Source organism: Sceloporus undulatus, chromosome 4 (genome assembly GCF_019175285.1).
Source record: "Sceloporus undulatus isolate JIND9_A2432 ecotype Alabama chromosome 4, SceUnd_v1.1, whole genome shotgun sequence".
Lineage (NCBI taxonomy): Eukaryota > Metazoa > Chordata > Lepidosauria > Squamata > Phrynosomatidae > Sceloporus > Sceloporus undulatus.
In genome coordinates, this window is record NC_056525.1 from 24,908,372 (window position 1) to 24,923,729 (window position 15,358).

At 40.5% G+C, this 15,358-nt stretch overlaps 1 protein-coding gene across 1 annotated transcript in view; it reads left to right on the forward strand.

Annotated features, from left to right (window-relative positions):
- Positions 1-3,191, forward strand: part of SALL4 (spalt like transcription factor 4) — a 37,274-nt gene extending 34,083 nt beyond the window's left edge. Inside the window, exon 4 of the mRNA XM_042461314.1 lies at positions 616-3,191. Within this exon, the coding sequence (XP_042317248.1) occupies positions 616-1,050 (435 nt within the window). The 3' untranslated portion in view covers positions 1,051-3,191. The remainder of the gene's footprint in view (positions 1-615) is intronic.
- Positions 3,192-15,358: the final 12,167 nt, after the last annotated feature.

Below are 15,358 nucleotides of genomic sequence, written 5' to 3' on the forward strand. Positions count from 1 at the left end.
GGTGGTTAAACTTATATATCAATGGTTTTCAATATCCTAGATGAAGCAGGTTAATTTGGTTTCCCCTTTTTGTTTTGTTTTGCTTTTCACACATGCTGATTATATGTGCTAGTGATTTTGGAAGCAACTGCTGTTGTACATAAGCACACACAGCTACAATAGGATTACCTAGAGTAGAATCCTATTATTTCCCAGGTCAAGTTTTATTGCATTTTGTTTTCACTGAGGACACACTGCTGCAAACCAGAATGGTAAATCTGTCTTTCTCCAGCCCTCCTTTATCTTCCCATTGCCAATGCTGCAAAAAGTTTTCCAGCTAGATAGAACACAAGAAAAGTGGTGCTGGGCTTCTGTAAAATATTGTGTAAAAACAAGCTTCTTTGTTAACTGAGTTAATATAGGTTTAAGATATTTCTTCCCCACAGACTGTGAAAAGTTTCAGATGGAGTTGTGCTAAAGTTTCTGAGTAGGTATTTGAACTTGAGATCTTTGAATTCAAAATCTAAATACTTTATCCATAGTTCCCTTATGCTTTATTGGTCATGTGTTGCACAATCAGTATAATTCATCAAATTAATCACCATTTCCCTCACTCTGATGCTGTTCTTCTATCAGGTCCATGTTGGAACCCATATGTGGAACAACTCTGCTCGACGTGGAAGAAGACTCTCCATTGATAACCCCATGGCTCTGCTCAGCAGTGATCCAAAAAAGGTGTCAGAGATATTTCCCAAGGATGTTGTACCCCCATCAATCAACCTCGATCCTACAGCATGGAACCAGTATGCTGCAGTGCTCAGTAATGGCTTAGCTATGAAAACCAATGAGATCTCTGTGATCCAGAGTGGAGGCATTCCTTCTCTCCCAACTACAATTGGGGGAGGTCCAGCAAACAGTATGGCAATGAATTCTTCCACAGGCTCCAAGATGGATGTTTCCCAGTCTGCCATTATCTCAGAGTTGGAGAAGCCCAGTAGCACTGCTGCAGACAATGTGCCAAAACACCAGTTTCCCCATTTTATGGAGGAGAACAAAATTGCTGTTAATTGAAAACCAAGAAAACTTGAAAGAGGAGGCAGAAGAGATTTTTTTAAAATCACTATAGAAGCATATATATATATATAAATATATTTTTAAGAGATTACACCTCAAGTATCCTTATTTTCCTATTGACGTGCAAATGATTCCATGGTTATCTTTGTAAGAGTTGCCCAGAGTTACAATCATGCCCCTGCTTTGCAGAAAACAAAAGTAAGGCCAATTTAGGATTCTTCTGTCTTTGGAAAGATGCGGGTCTTGCAAAGTAGTTCTCATATGGGTGACTTTAATCTGTAGAACCTGAGACATTTTGCAACATGAAATTCCAAAGCTTATAACATTTACCTCTTTTGTTTTTGTTTTGTTGCTTGTGTTAAAACCATTTGTGGCTTTGTACAGAGTGGCCTCAAACCTGTTGGTCATTAAGAGAGACAAGGGGGCATGGCACTCCTGGAATCAGTGACTGATATTGTGGAAACTAATTATGCGGGTAAATATCCTAGAATGCCACCCTTTTAGAGTAGTATCTTTGTTTTGTTTTTTGGTGTTTAATTTTGTTTTGTTTTTTAAAACCATGGTTTTGAATGTAATACCACTATAATGCCTGTTGGATGTAAATCTGATTTATTCAGAAGAATGCCATTTAAAAGCAAAATTAGAGTTTTTAAACTGGTGCTTTCTGTTACCCATGATCAATCATAAATAGCAGGTATTGATGACTGCTGCTTATTTAAATGCTACATAGAAAAATGCTACAGGTGCACCATCATAATAACAGCACCAGAATCCTGAGTTTCCACTAGAGTAGTTTCCCCCACTACACACTTAGGAACAGGAGTGGCAAGTCAAAAGAGATTTCATACCAGGAAGCAGCAAGAAAGCACAGGGAAGGGTATATTGTATATACTGTTGAAAGGGAATCAAATCCTTGGGAGGTTTTTTTTTAAGCTTTTCTGCCAGGAATCTCAGGTAAATTGTGTTTTAGAAACATTTCCCTTAGTGAGAGGAAATCTTTCTTTTGTTTGTGCATTTTTGGTTTTTGTAAAATTTATCTTCGCCATTCTCCACCCATCCTAAAGAGATAAGTCTGTCTCAGCTGGCTATTTAAAAGAAAGGACGTGTTTTGTGGGCAATGTCTCCTTTTGTTCTAACATTTCCACTTTAGAAATTTGGGCCACAACCCACCCAGATGTATACCTGTAGAAGCTCCATGTTCTAGTGCAGAGCATCTGATTCGTTTCAATGGAGCTTGCTCATGAGAAATTTTTGACAGGGGTCTACATTTTCTTTTGGACTTTGTGTGTGTTTGTATTGGGGTGTGTGTGACCAAAATGAAACCCTGATGGCATTTGTATTGTATGAAGGTTACTGGAAGGGTCCTCTGGATTCTTAAGTTATCTACCTCATTATTATTATTATTATTATTGTTATTGTTATTACTATTTTGTTCTTTTGTAGTGCTGAGTGTCTATTTTTCTATAAAATAACCACTGTATTGAACTTGAGATCCAAGCAGAGGCTACTGTGCACTATTTGAACCAAAACATGATATACTGGTAGGAATATATGAATTTGTTATGTTGTGTGTATTTTTTGTGTGCGTGTGGGAGGTTGTTTTGTGTTTGCTCTCCTACACCTCTCTTCTTTATAGCTGCAGGATCTCCCAGTGTGTTTGATATAAAGCTACATTGGAAAATGTAGCTAAGTATTTAGTATTAAAAGGACTTGAATAAAATGTGGCTTTCCCCCTCTCACTTCAGAGTCCAGCTTTGCTCATGGGAAGGCCCATGAAACTGTGGATTTAATTTTTTAAGCCCACCTTGCTTGTGTAATACTGTTGCATCTGTAGTGTGTGTGTGTGTGTGTGTGTGTGTGTGTGCAAGCAGTTGGTTTTTTTATTTTGTTTTATTTTGCTAAGGATCAATTTTTGCCAAGTTGTGCCTTTCCTGCTGGACTTTGTAAAGTAAGAATACAATCTGTTTACACTGTAAAGTGGATCTTGTTACATGGAACATGCCAATGGTGCATCCCAAGTGTTATGTCAGCATTGTGAATGTATGGACTTAAAGAAAGTTCTGTGTAGTTTGGGTTTGGGGGAATTTTTTTTCCAGACTATCTACTATTGCTTTTCTGTTAATGATATGAGAATAAATCTGGGATGACTTTTTCACACTGGATGCATTTAACCTTCATTTATGATATGTTGCTTTAGTACAGCTTAAAAGGTGCATTATAATATTTTGTGTTTAGAAGATAGGTGCACAGGCTACTAAAGTTTTACAAGGTGCCTAAATTATACAGATGAAATGAGTTATTCAAACTTCTTTCAAAGAAAATGATGTAATTTACAGCATTTTTTTTTTTTGCAACCCCCTTTTAGCCATCTTTCTAGCTTTGAGATGATGGAAAATCCACATCTTTTGGGAAACTGGGGCCCATTACAGACGGGCTCTTGAGGTGCCCCCATCACGTGCTAGGGGTTGGCCAGGGACCTAGCGTCCACACCGGCCTCACCCCTAGCACGTGACGGGGGTGTAATAATGGCGGCGCCCTATACACACAGGAGCCGCCATTATTACGTGCCGGACGCATAGCGTCCACACGTCGCACGGAGCTTATGACGTCGCGAGTGCACCACTGGCGCCTCACGGCATCATAACTGCGCTGTGGGAAGAAGCGCCATTTTGGGGCTTCTTTTTTGCTCTGTGCGGGAGCCGCGCGGTTTGGCTGCTGCGGCTCCCTCACAGAGCAACCAGCAGCGCCGGCAGACCACCACTTTTAGGTGGTCTGTAACGTGCCTGAATGTTTATAAATTAGTCTTCTGTGCTCTGTCCCACCCACATCCTAATAACCCTCTAGATGAGAGGTAAGAACACCATGCGACTATCCATGAAGTTAAATTGTAGCTCTCTGGCCAACAGGGCCAGTGGTGAGAAATGCTCAGAGTCACAGTTCAACAACCTAGGGATTGGGGTCATAACATTTCCACTTGTGCTCTAGATGTTAAACTGTGGATATAATCATCCTCTGCTAACCTACCAATGGCTGTGCTGGGCAGCACTGATGAGAATTGTAGTAAAACATTGCCCATATACCATATTTTTGTTTAGCCTATAATTTACAGGAAATATGCATACTGAGAGAGAGAATATGTGTGTGCATGCATTCACCAATGTTACAAAAGAGAAGGAGCAGCAGCATGATCACGTCTGTTGACACTGATACTCCTTACTACCAGCAATGCAAAGGAACACCACATCTGTACATCTGTACACGAGTAGGCACTCTCTATACTAGTCATTGAATGTACCAGTTGGTGGGAAGTGCTGCCTGCAGTTATTCCTGCTTTATATCACAGGAATGTGTGGGAATGATATCTGCATCTCTGTTGTTGTGTGTCTTCAAGACTTAGAAGATTATCGCACTGGGGTTAAAACGTCCCCCGGTGCGATCTAACAGGCACGCGTGGGGGCACGCATGGAGTGTAATGGGAACCCAATGGGGCCCAGACTGCTATTTTACCACACAGCGAAACGCCGCTGACACTGCTGGACATTCCCATCGTGTTCCCATTGTGTTCCAGGGGATGCCATTTCTGGGGACGCTTTGAAACAGTTCCCAGAAATGGCGTCCCCTGGAACTCAATGGGAATGCAATGGGAACGCCCGGTGACGGCGTTCCGCTGTGTGGTAAAATAGTGTTCGGGGCCCCATTGGGTTCCCATCATGCTCTGTGCACGCCCCCGCGCGTGCACATTAGAACGCACCGGGGAACGTTTTAACCCCGGTTCGATAATCTTAATGGTGACCTTAAGGGAACCCATGGTAAGATTTGTTCAGAAAAGGTTTGCCATTGCTTTACTCTGAGGCTGAGGGAGTGTAAACCTGCCCAAGGTCACCAAATAGGTTCCAATAGCTGAGCAGGAATTCAAACTTCCAAAGCCTTAGGGTGCATCTACACTGTAGAAATAAATGCAGTTTGACACCACTTTAACTGCCATGGCTCCATCCTACAGAATCCTGGGATTTGTAGTTTTGTGAGGCACCACCACTCTTTGGCAGAGAATGCTATAACATGTAAAACAACAAATCCCAGAATACCATAAGGATGGAGCTAAAACACTTAAAGTGGTGTCAAACTGCATTATATTTACAGTTCAGATCCATCTCTAGTCTAACACTCAACCCACTAAATTGCACTGGCTGTCAGGTGTGTTTCACATTTTATAATTCATGAATGCATTTGGCAATGTCCATAGAGGACTGAACAGACCTTGGAAACATTATTGTAAAAAGTAATGTGTTACCATATATTCTTGTTGTTTTGAGTAATACATTAGTACATGCTGTTTTTAATACAATTTTAAAAGTACAAACCATGGCTAAAAATCTCTGTAAATAACCTCCCATGATTTTGAAATAAGGATTAAACCCTGCTTGTTACCTTTAAAAAATTGCAAGCCTAAGTCTAATTGTTAGCCTTAAGTAGAAATGATCCATGGCATCAGTGGGAACTTAGTAAGTCAACACTTATGTAATTCTTATTAATTCAATAGGTCTAGTTTATTTCGGACTAGTGGCTACTGTAGTCTGGCAAATGGAGAAAGTCTCATTCCCCATCTATGGTACTGATAAAGAGAGCAATGACATCTACAATTCTGGAAATTCTCCTTAGTCTCCCCCTCTGCTTTCTGAGTAGGTTAGCCTGAAGGACTGTGGCTACACAATGTAGCACATGACCAAGTGAAGCTCTGGATCTTCTCATCAGAGTCAAGCAGAAACAGCAGTAACCTATATATTTTTACTTAGAAATGAAGCACATCTCATTGGGGAGAGTAAGAAACTCCCAGATGACGGTTCCCAGCTGGGGAGAGACAGCAACAGTGACATGATGGAGGACACATGTGTGCTGGTCACATTTCCTGTTCTATGCTCTGTAACAATGGTCCTCACACTGTGCCCTTTAAGAGATTTTGGACTTCATCTCCCAGAAGCCTCAGCCATGTTGGCCAATAGTCTGGGATTCTGGAAGCTGAAGTCCAAAATCTCTTAAAGGGCACAGTTTGGGGACTACTGCTTTATTAGCTGCCTGACACTCAGGTGTAGCAGGGGATGCTGTCCCACCAAAGTAATATTCAGTGGCAATTGGGCTGTATTGTGGATGGTTCTCTGCATCTTTGGTTCAAGTAACAGAAAGATCTTGAGCTGGCCCTCAGTAAGTCAAACTGACTTTAAAATAAAAATGTCCAGGATTGCAGTCTCAGCCTATTTCACAGAACAGATTTAACTCTAAAAATAATTGAATAGTGTTAAGGTGGAAGAAAGACAACTTCCCCAGTTGGTCCTGTTGTGGCAGCTCCACTGGAACTTTTAGGCATATATAATAATTCCACTTCCATCTTTTACATGCTGCAGTTGTACATCTTAACCAGGATCAGGAACTATCTCTCCATCACCTAAAGGGAGTTTCCAATTTCTACCTATGTTTGGCATTTGGGGAGGAGTGGATGTGCCTTATTTAAAATAGTGTGATATAATGGCTCTGAGCCTACAAGTATAGCAATTGCAAACCTCTGAATATATCTTACAAAGAGAATGCTACCATGAGGTCACTAGAAGTCAGAGTTGACTTGAATGCACATAGCAACAAGACAGGTTTCAGAGGGTTTATTTCTTGATGTGGTGGGTCCATGAAAGCTCATAAAGGCAAAGGTACCATTTCATAAACAGACAGGGATTCACTGTGCATCTACTGAGGCACATTTTGAACAATTAGCCTATTATAGGACAACTGTAGAGGAGTCCATATGGCACAGGGAGAATGGTTGGGAGATGTGTGTTGGGGATATGAACCCTTCTCTTGCTATGACCCCCACATTGCATTTAGCTTTGAAGAAGCCCCCAAATCTTATAACAATGGAGGTGACTGGAGGTTATAGCATGTGGGGGAAAACCTATTCACTATCTGTGTTGGCCATGGAGCAAAATACAACAAAATCCACAGTAATGTAACACCTTTATTGGACTACCAAAATGCAGAAACACATTTTGAATTCTAGATTTTTGACATTTTGCTTAGCAAATAAAGATATCACTATTTTGTGGGTTATGGTGTATATAGCATGTGGGGAGGGCTAACCATTTTCTGTCCAGATATGACCCTCTTAAAATTGTTTTCCTGTTCTCTGTGCTATGTTGAATTGCTGGTTGGGGTGAGTTGAGGGAGGCTATGGATACTAGTTTCCCTCTTCTTGGGACCTTACACAGCCTTTAACCAAATGAAAAACACAGATTTTTGCATTCAGACTGGTGAATGATAAGCTATTGTAAAGCATATGAATAGGGCATATACAGCAGAGTACATAAAGTCTTCAGGAGTAAATAGATGTAGAGACTAGCATGTCCCAATTTTCTTCTGTGATATGGAAGAATGTAGTAACTTGTAGGAATAGCTTTTTTACATGTTTGTTCTGCCAAATAGACAAAGCTTCCTGGTTAGAGGTTAAAATCATACAATAATGTGAAAACCAGAAACATTTTTAAACCATATCAGTATAAAACCAAAGTAAAACTAATGGCCAAGGACAACAGTGATGTAGTGCAAACATCTAAAGCACTAACACTATTTGCAGGACATAAGATTGTCATCTGGTACCATAAAGGCTCTCAATACTACCACCAAAAAGAACTTCCCTTTAATAGGCACCCACTTGATATCATTAAGTTGTATTTTTCATAATGTTTTATAGCTCCGACACAAAGACAAAATGTGACTACACATGAACAAAATCTGAGCGAATATATTGTTGTAGTATTCAGTATATGTTCTCACTTTTACTGATATTAATTTATCTTCCACAAATTCTTGCCTTCTTGCTATATACATATTTTAGAAAGTCTACCTAAAACAACAACAGGATGCAAAACAGCCTCACCACATAAGCCTAATGCATCTGAGGAAGTGGAGTGAAGTCTAAGAAAGCTCATGCTGCCAATTTCTTTCTTCCATTTAGTCTCAAAAATGTTACAAGATCTCTCTACAAACATAAGCCTGTAGCAGTGCAAGCTTTATTGTACTTTCTGTTAGCAAGTGATGATGGATTTATGAAGGCCTTCATTAAATGTATGTTTAAAGGATATCCGCTATCACCCTCTTGTCAAAAAGGGGGTGGGGGGGGGGGGGGGGGGGGAGAAGAAAAAAAAAAAAAAAAAAATCCTAACCCTCCCAGCAGATTGGAGATACAGTTGTTAACAGCCTATTGCAGTCTGGTAGTAATTAACTGGCCAATTAATTCCAATGGTCTTTTGTCAGAGTTTAGACACAGAGAAAAGATAAATGTATCATGTGTAGATTTGAGGCATGCATGATATTTTTGTTTCACTAATCATTCCACCTTTGGCATCCAAAACCATCCAACTGTTTTTGAGTTATGAAAAGAAGCATTTCTATTTTGTGTTGTCGGCACAAAAATGTAATGCCTTTTGTCTCTTAATGTATGAGAACAGCTTGCTCTTGTATCTGTTTTAAACTTCTTAAGCAGACTGTAGGAAAAAGTGAAAACAATCAGCAAAGCATGTTTATGAACAAGATGATGCTTTCCCTTCATTTTCCATAGAAAACTTCGGGAACTGAATGCAATCTGTGAAACAGACTGCTGTGAGATGTAGTGCCTTTGGAGGGAGCAGGGAATAGTCAGGTAGTAACCTAGACATGAGGCCTGTGTAATGGCTTGATAAACCAGACATGTGTGCCCTAGTTTACTTCCATTCACCAGAAAAGGGTGGGAATGAGATAGCAGAATTCTGAGATGACAGAACTAATTGTATTATATCAGAAAGTGGGTAGAGGAATCCTGTTGTTCATAAGAAAATAACCTCCCCTCAAGCTCTAAACTATTGGTTATACAGTATTCCCTTTCTCTCATGTGCTAATATTTTACTTGCAGGGAGGTGTGTGTGTGTGTGATTTGTTTAGCATGGAAAAAAGTCTTTCAAGAATTGCACTGCATCTAGATGTAAAACAACCAACTTGATGGCCTTGGGGTTTTACCATGTCATTCTGTCACATAAATCAAGGCTATATTGCCTCATTAGTGATCCAGTAGTGTCTGGTTGTTTCCATGTTAGTGGGGCAGTGGAGCCCTTCTGGGTTTGGGTCTTGACTTCAAAGGAACTGACCACAGAACTGAAACTATTTCAGGGAGAGATTTCAGCACTTTTGATAGCTTCTTTAAATTTCATACTAAAACCCACAACAGATTAACTATCCTACTGATATGGAAACCAATAGCCTCCACTGTTCAGTATTGACATAAAATTAATCTTATCATACTTTGGTGCCTAATCCAAAATTCAAAGAATTGTGGGAATGATAAGATTCTATTCCTTGCCCATCAGATCAATACAGTCCATTTACTGGCTAAACTGCTGTCGCCATTCAGCCCACGGATGGTCAACTTCTTTGTCTTTGGAAGTGGACTCTTATACATTCAGGTCTTCCATTCAAGCACTGTGAGATCAAACTAATCTGAAGAGACAGGACAGTGATCTTCTCCTATTATAGCTCTCACTCCAGCTTTTATTCCTCTGCCCACCCTCCAGCTTCTTGTAGGGGGTGGGTGGGTGAGGGTGGGCTGTGAAGCACTTGTTCTTTGATCAAATGTATTTGCCCATTCCCACTTAGTAATCTACTGCTTCTATACTAATTTCATTGTTTATCTTCAAGGATGTGCAGCCCTTTTATGAAAAAAGAGAGATTGAAAAAATATAGTATGAAGTCCAATTTATGATATCTGCATATAGCAAAATTGTAAAATCATACTCATGTTTTTCCTGAATGCAAAATTTGTGACAGAGTCTTATACTCTAAAGCCCCAAGAGACTTCCAAGATCCCTGGTCATCAATTGCCCTACTCAAGTCTTGCAAATTCAGGGCCATGGCTTCCCTAATTGAGTTAATCCACCTGTAATGCAGTCTTCCTCTTTGCTGAACATTATCCTCTTTCCTAGTGAGTCACATTGTCTCATGATCTGTCCAAAGTATGACAGCCTCAGTTTAGTCATCCTGATGTCTAGCATAAAACCTATTCATTTGCCCTTTGCCTTTTGAAGTAGTCTATTATATCTGTAGAACTCTCCTTCAGCACCACATTTCAAATGAATTTATTTTCTTCCTCTCAGTTTTATTCACTATCCAACAGTCATACACAAAAATGACAAATATGGCATGGACAATCCTGACTTTGATGTGTAATTACCAGTATATATCTTTACACTTGTGGATCTAATTCCCTCATAGTTGCCTTTGCAAGTCCATGTCTTCTTCTGATTTCTTGGCTACAGATCTTATATTAGATTTCCACCCATCCTTCCACCCGCTTATAGTCTCAGTGAGAATATACATGCCCCCACTCTCTCTGATGTCCTAACTTCAAAGGTGGAGAGAAGTCTCCCAGGGGAGGTAATTGTACAACCAGGGTACAATATTTTGTACTCTGCAATATTTTTTGTGGTGCTGTGTTTACAGTATAGGATTAACAGCAAGGAGAGCTATGTTGACATATTGGATTACCTTGAGACAGTGACTGTCTTTCAATCCAACCTACATTACAGAGTGATTGTTAGGATAAAAAGAAAAGGAAGCCCACATATTCTGCCTTCACCTTGAACTTGGAAGAAAAGGGGGACAGAAATGTAAGAAGTATTTGAAAGTGTATTTTAGATTATTGTCTCATCATAGGATTTTCATGGTAAAAAGTAGTTTGCTGGTACCTCCTGTGTAGTACTAACAAGTGTTAGATATATCGTAATAGCTATTGTCTTTGAGAGATACTCTGTCATGTCACCCTCATGACTAACTGCTGCTGCCCAGTAGATGTTTGGCACATTTAGTCTGTCTTCTTAGCAAAGGCCTGTCTGATATGGGAGAGTTGACCATCAGCAGTGCTATCATCAGCATAATTTCTTGCCTCAGGACCACACAATCTCACCAACACATAAAGGTAGTGTCACAGTGGTATAACACTGAATATCAAAATCAGGATTGTCCATACAATCAGTTTCTATGTATGATTGTGTAAACTGTGAAGAAAGTTGATAGGAAGAGAACCAACTCATTTGAAATGTGGAGCTGGAGGAGAGTTCTGCAGATATGATGGACAGTTAAAAAAAAAAAAGGAAAAAGAAATAAGTAGAGCTAACAACAAATCAAACCTAAATTCTCCTTGGAAGCCAAGATGATGAAACTGGAACTGTCATACATCAGACATAATAAATAATAATAATTAATAATAATTTGTTTTATTTATATACCGCTATTCCAAAGATCGTAGTGGTGAACAGCAAGTAAGCTAATTAGCAAGTAAGCTAATTTGCCCCCAACAGTCTGGGTACTCATTTTAGCGGCCTCGGAAGGATGCAAGCCTGAGTCGAGCTTGGGCCCTTTTGCTGGTCTTGAACTCGCAACCTTGTGGTTTCGAGTGAATGGCTGCAGTACAGGCATTTAACCACTGCACCACCAGGGCTCATGAGAAGATATGACATCCTAGAAAAGGTAATAATGATTGGTAAGGTTGAAGGCAGTAGTGGTACCCCAAAAGTGGGGGGACCTGGGGTCCTCGCTAACAATGACAGCATCTCTCTGGCATTTTTTTTTTGGGGGGGGGGGATATTGGTTCAACAGGAGGCCTGTGTGAGGTTGAGTAATTTCAGGGATCTTTTCCACCTATGTTTACCCGTACTAACTAATGAGAGACTCCAGTTATAATAAAAGTTTTATTTAGAAATGTGAAAAGTTGCACATGCACACAAAAAACTAATACAACTATAAGAACCACACATGGCAAACAGTAAAGGAAAGGTGTGAAGGGCTGGATAGCAAGAAAATGGGAGTTAGAGCGGTGATAATTATTGCTCTGGAAGTGAAGTTTCCATGGTAAGCAGACAGTGGCTCAGACAGTTTCTGAGGGCAACACAGAGAGGGGGACGTTCTCTGCACACATGGACAAACTGTAAGCAACAGTCAGCAGCTGTGCGCAAACTGTATGTGAGTTGGCTATGTCTAGGGCAGATATTTGAATCAGCATTTGCACCCTGAGGGGTACTTGGGGTTATCTTGCAGTTTAACACAGACCTAATGGTCTTCCCATGGAAAGGGCAATAGGATTCCGGAATGACTGAAGGATTTAACTTCAGAGTAAGAAAATACTGATAAGATTTGAGACAACTCATGGATGGATGGATGGATGGATGGGAAAGGTACATAGGGACATTTTGGTCTTTATGTGCTCTGAAATGGAACTGCTCAGTCCCGACTGCAAGAGAATATGAGGAAGTCTGGGAGAGGATGAAATAATCAGCAAACCCATTTAAACTTTATTTAGTGCTATCTAGGTCATCCACGTGTCTTCAGGCCAATATGTTTCAAAGGTCATTGTGACCTTTTAAAACGTGCTTGCCACTAGTTATGAAAATATGAAACCCCATATTCCAGCAGGAGAGGTGTAGAGTATGCTAATAATAGGAAAAGAGGAAGACCACAGGTAGACAGACTCAGTAAGGGAAACCATTGCCCTTAGTTTGGAAGACTTGAGCAGGGCTGCTGATAACAGGCTGACTTGAAGGTCTCTCATTCATTGGATTGTCATAAATCAATGTCATTTTACAGAAATTAACAAATTTGGGCTGGTTTGGACATGTTCCTGAGCACATAACACTGTGGTTTTGTTTGTCATTGTTCTTAGGAGGAGCACAGTATACAGTTATCTGCTGTAAGTGGAAAGACACAGTAATAAATCTAATTGATCTTGATTTAAATGGTAGAATTCAATGATATAGCCATGCTAGTCTGTAGAATCAGTATGTAGAGAGATCTTGTAGCACCCTTGAGACTAACTGAAAGAAAGAAGTTGGCAGATTGAGCTTCTATAGACCAAATACATCTGAGGAAGGAGATTTAAGACAATGAAAGCTCATGCTGCCAGCTTCTTTCTTTCAGTTAGTTTCAAAGGTGCTAGATGTCTCCACATGTTGATTTAAGTAGCTGAAATCTGGTAGACTATAACCTTCATAAGTTTCTGCTCCTTTTATTGTACCAAAGGAGCTGAAAATCTGTAATCGTGTTTAGTTCTTTGCAACCAAGAAGACCTCTTCAACTCCACTTTGAGAGAATTTGAATGTGTTAAATGCTGTCCCATCTTATGGCTCTTGGATTATTCTGACTCTAGAAACTACAGTTGGCCCTCTGTGTCCATGGATTCAGAAAATATTCACTATGCATGGTTTGAAAATATTTTTAAAAAACCCAAAAAGCAAAATTTGATTTTCCCATTTTATATGAGAGACACCATTTCACTACAGCTTTGTGTATAATGGGAATTCAGCATCTACACACTTTGGTATGCACAGGAGTCCTGAAACCAAACCCCACAGATACCAAGGGCCTTCTGTATGTGATTGTGGGGCAACCTTCTTTCTTCTCTTCAGCTCTATAGTCCTAGTCCCATATTCTTAATAATCAGTTTCACTTCTAAAGTCACCAGTCACATTGAGGAAAAAGTATTATCCCTGCCTATAACTCTTCTCCCTTATTCAAGTCATCTGTGAACCAGATTTACCTTACCGCGACTACAGAACTAAGAGCAGGGTTGCATTAATCATTACACTAAGTATATTGTAGAGCATGGTAACAGCCAAATGAGTCCAGTAAAAGCTATCAGATCACTTCACTCACAGAGATTAGTCCAAGGAAAGGAAAGATAGCATTTAAGCCATTTTATATCCAGCTCTCTGAGGAAAACCATTGGGCACTGACAGGAACAGGCAGGTGAGGAATGTCAGGAACCAATGGGGAGATAGTTGCTTTAACTAAAGAGAGAGGTAGGAGGATGCAGAACCCGTTCAATGAATGAAAGAAGGGATTTCAAGGACTATTTGCTCTGGGCATGCATATCTGTCTGCCTAGTTATCTTTCTATACATTTCCCACCCTTTTCCCAGTCAAAGGGCTGGAGGGGAAAAGCGCTCAATCCTGCATTTTCCAAAAGCATGCTGAAACCTCGCTGTCTACACGGTCCATTCCCAAGGTGGACCGAACACCCATGAACTGTCTGCACTATGTGTCAAGCTGCACCAAGTGATTTTTTTGGGCCATCTGCCCACCATACATGTGCGCCATCACATCAACACACCACCAGCGACCTTCAGTTACTTCCCACCCATATGCCAGTCTACTGGATTGATATGATGAATCAGTCACATTGCAATGCACTGTCTGTACAATGCACTGGTGTGCCCATGGAGACTCCTTTTACACCCCCTCATCCCATGACCCCCTGTTGGATTGTCTGGTTTGTGTGTGCTGTAATTATATCCATTGCATTATTGGATATCATGTTTTTGCTTTGCTACAGCCCCTCACTAGCGCAAGACTGTTTATACGCTGGAGTGAAAATGCACATTTTCTGCCTTGAGTCAGAGTATCCCAGATTCCTTTTGCTCCAGTTTTTAGCCCTGGAGCACAGCTTCATTTCGTTTTCTACACGCTTTCATCTCGGGCATCATCTAAACGGCCCACCTTCAAAGTGGCTGGGAGCCACTTTCTTTTGCCTGTCTGTTTAATCCCAAAGACTCAAAAGACACTGCTGCATAAATAAAACCCTACGTAATTAAAATATACAAAAGTTAAAATATAATTAAACTATAAATAGAAAAAAAATAAGTTAAAAATGTATGGATTAATCAACAAACACAGGCAATACAGCATATTAAGAAAAGCTGTTTCCTGATGAGCATTTTCCAAGCATCTGTCAAAACAAAATGTCTTTCTCTGCCACTGGAAGGGTACCACAGAGGATGCCATTCTAGCCTCTCTAGGAAAGGAGTTCCAGAGCCTGGGAGCAGCTACCAAGAAGGTCCTGTCCCACGTTCCCACTAGATGTACCTGTGAGGGTAGTGGGAAAGAAGGATGGGCCTCTCCTGAAGATCTCAAGGCACGAGCGGGCTCATATGGAAGAAATAACCTAAGTTGTATAAAGCTTTCACCAGGACCTTGAATTACTGTATGCCCAGAAACCGACTGGTAGCCAGCAGAGCTGGTGTAACAGTGAAGTTGTATTATCAAAGCAGCTTCTAATGCCATGGTCCACACTGCATGGTTAGCACCTGCTGAGGCCTGCACCCTACTAACAGGGAGGCATTGCCAATTCCTAGTGTACCACAGCCATGCTGTTCCTTCCCCTTCCACTTGTCTGTTCTCCTGGTCCTCTAAGCAAGTAAGCATGGGTAGAAGAAAGGATTGATAGATACTACACACCTTGCATCTTC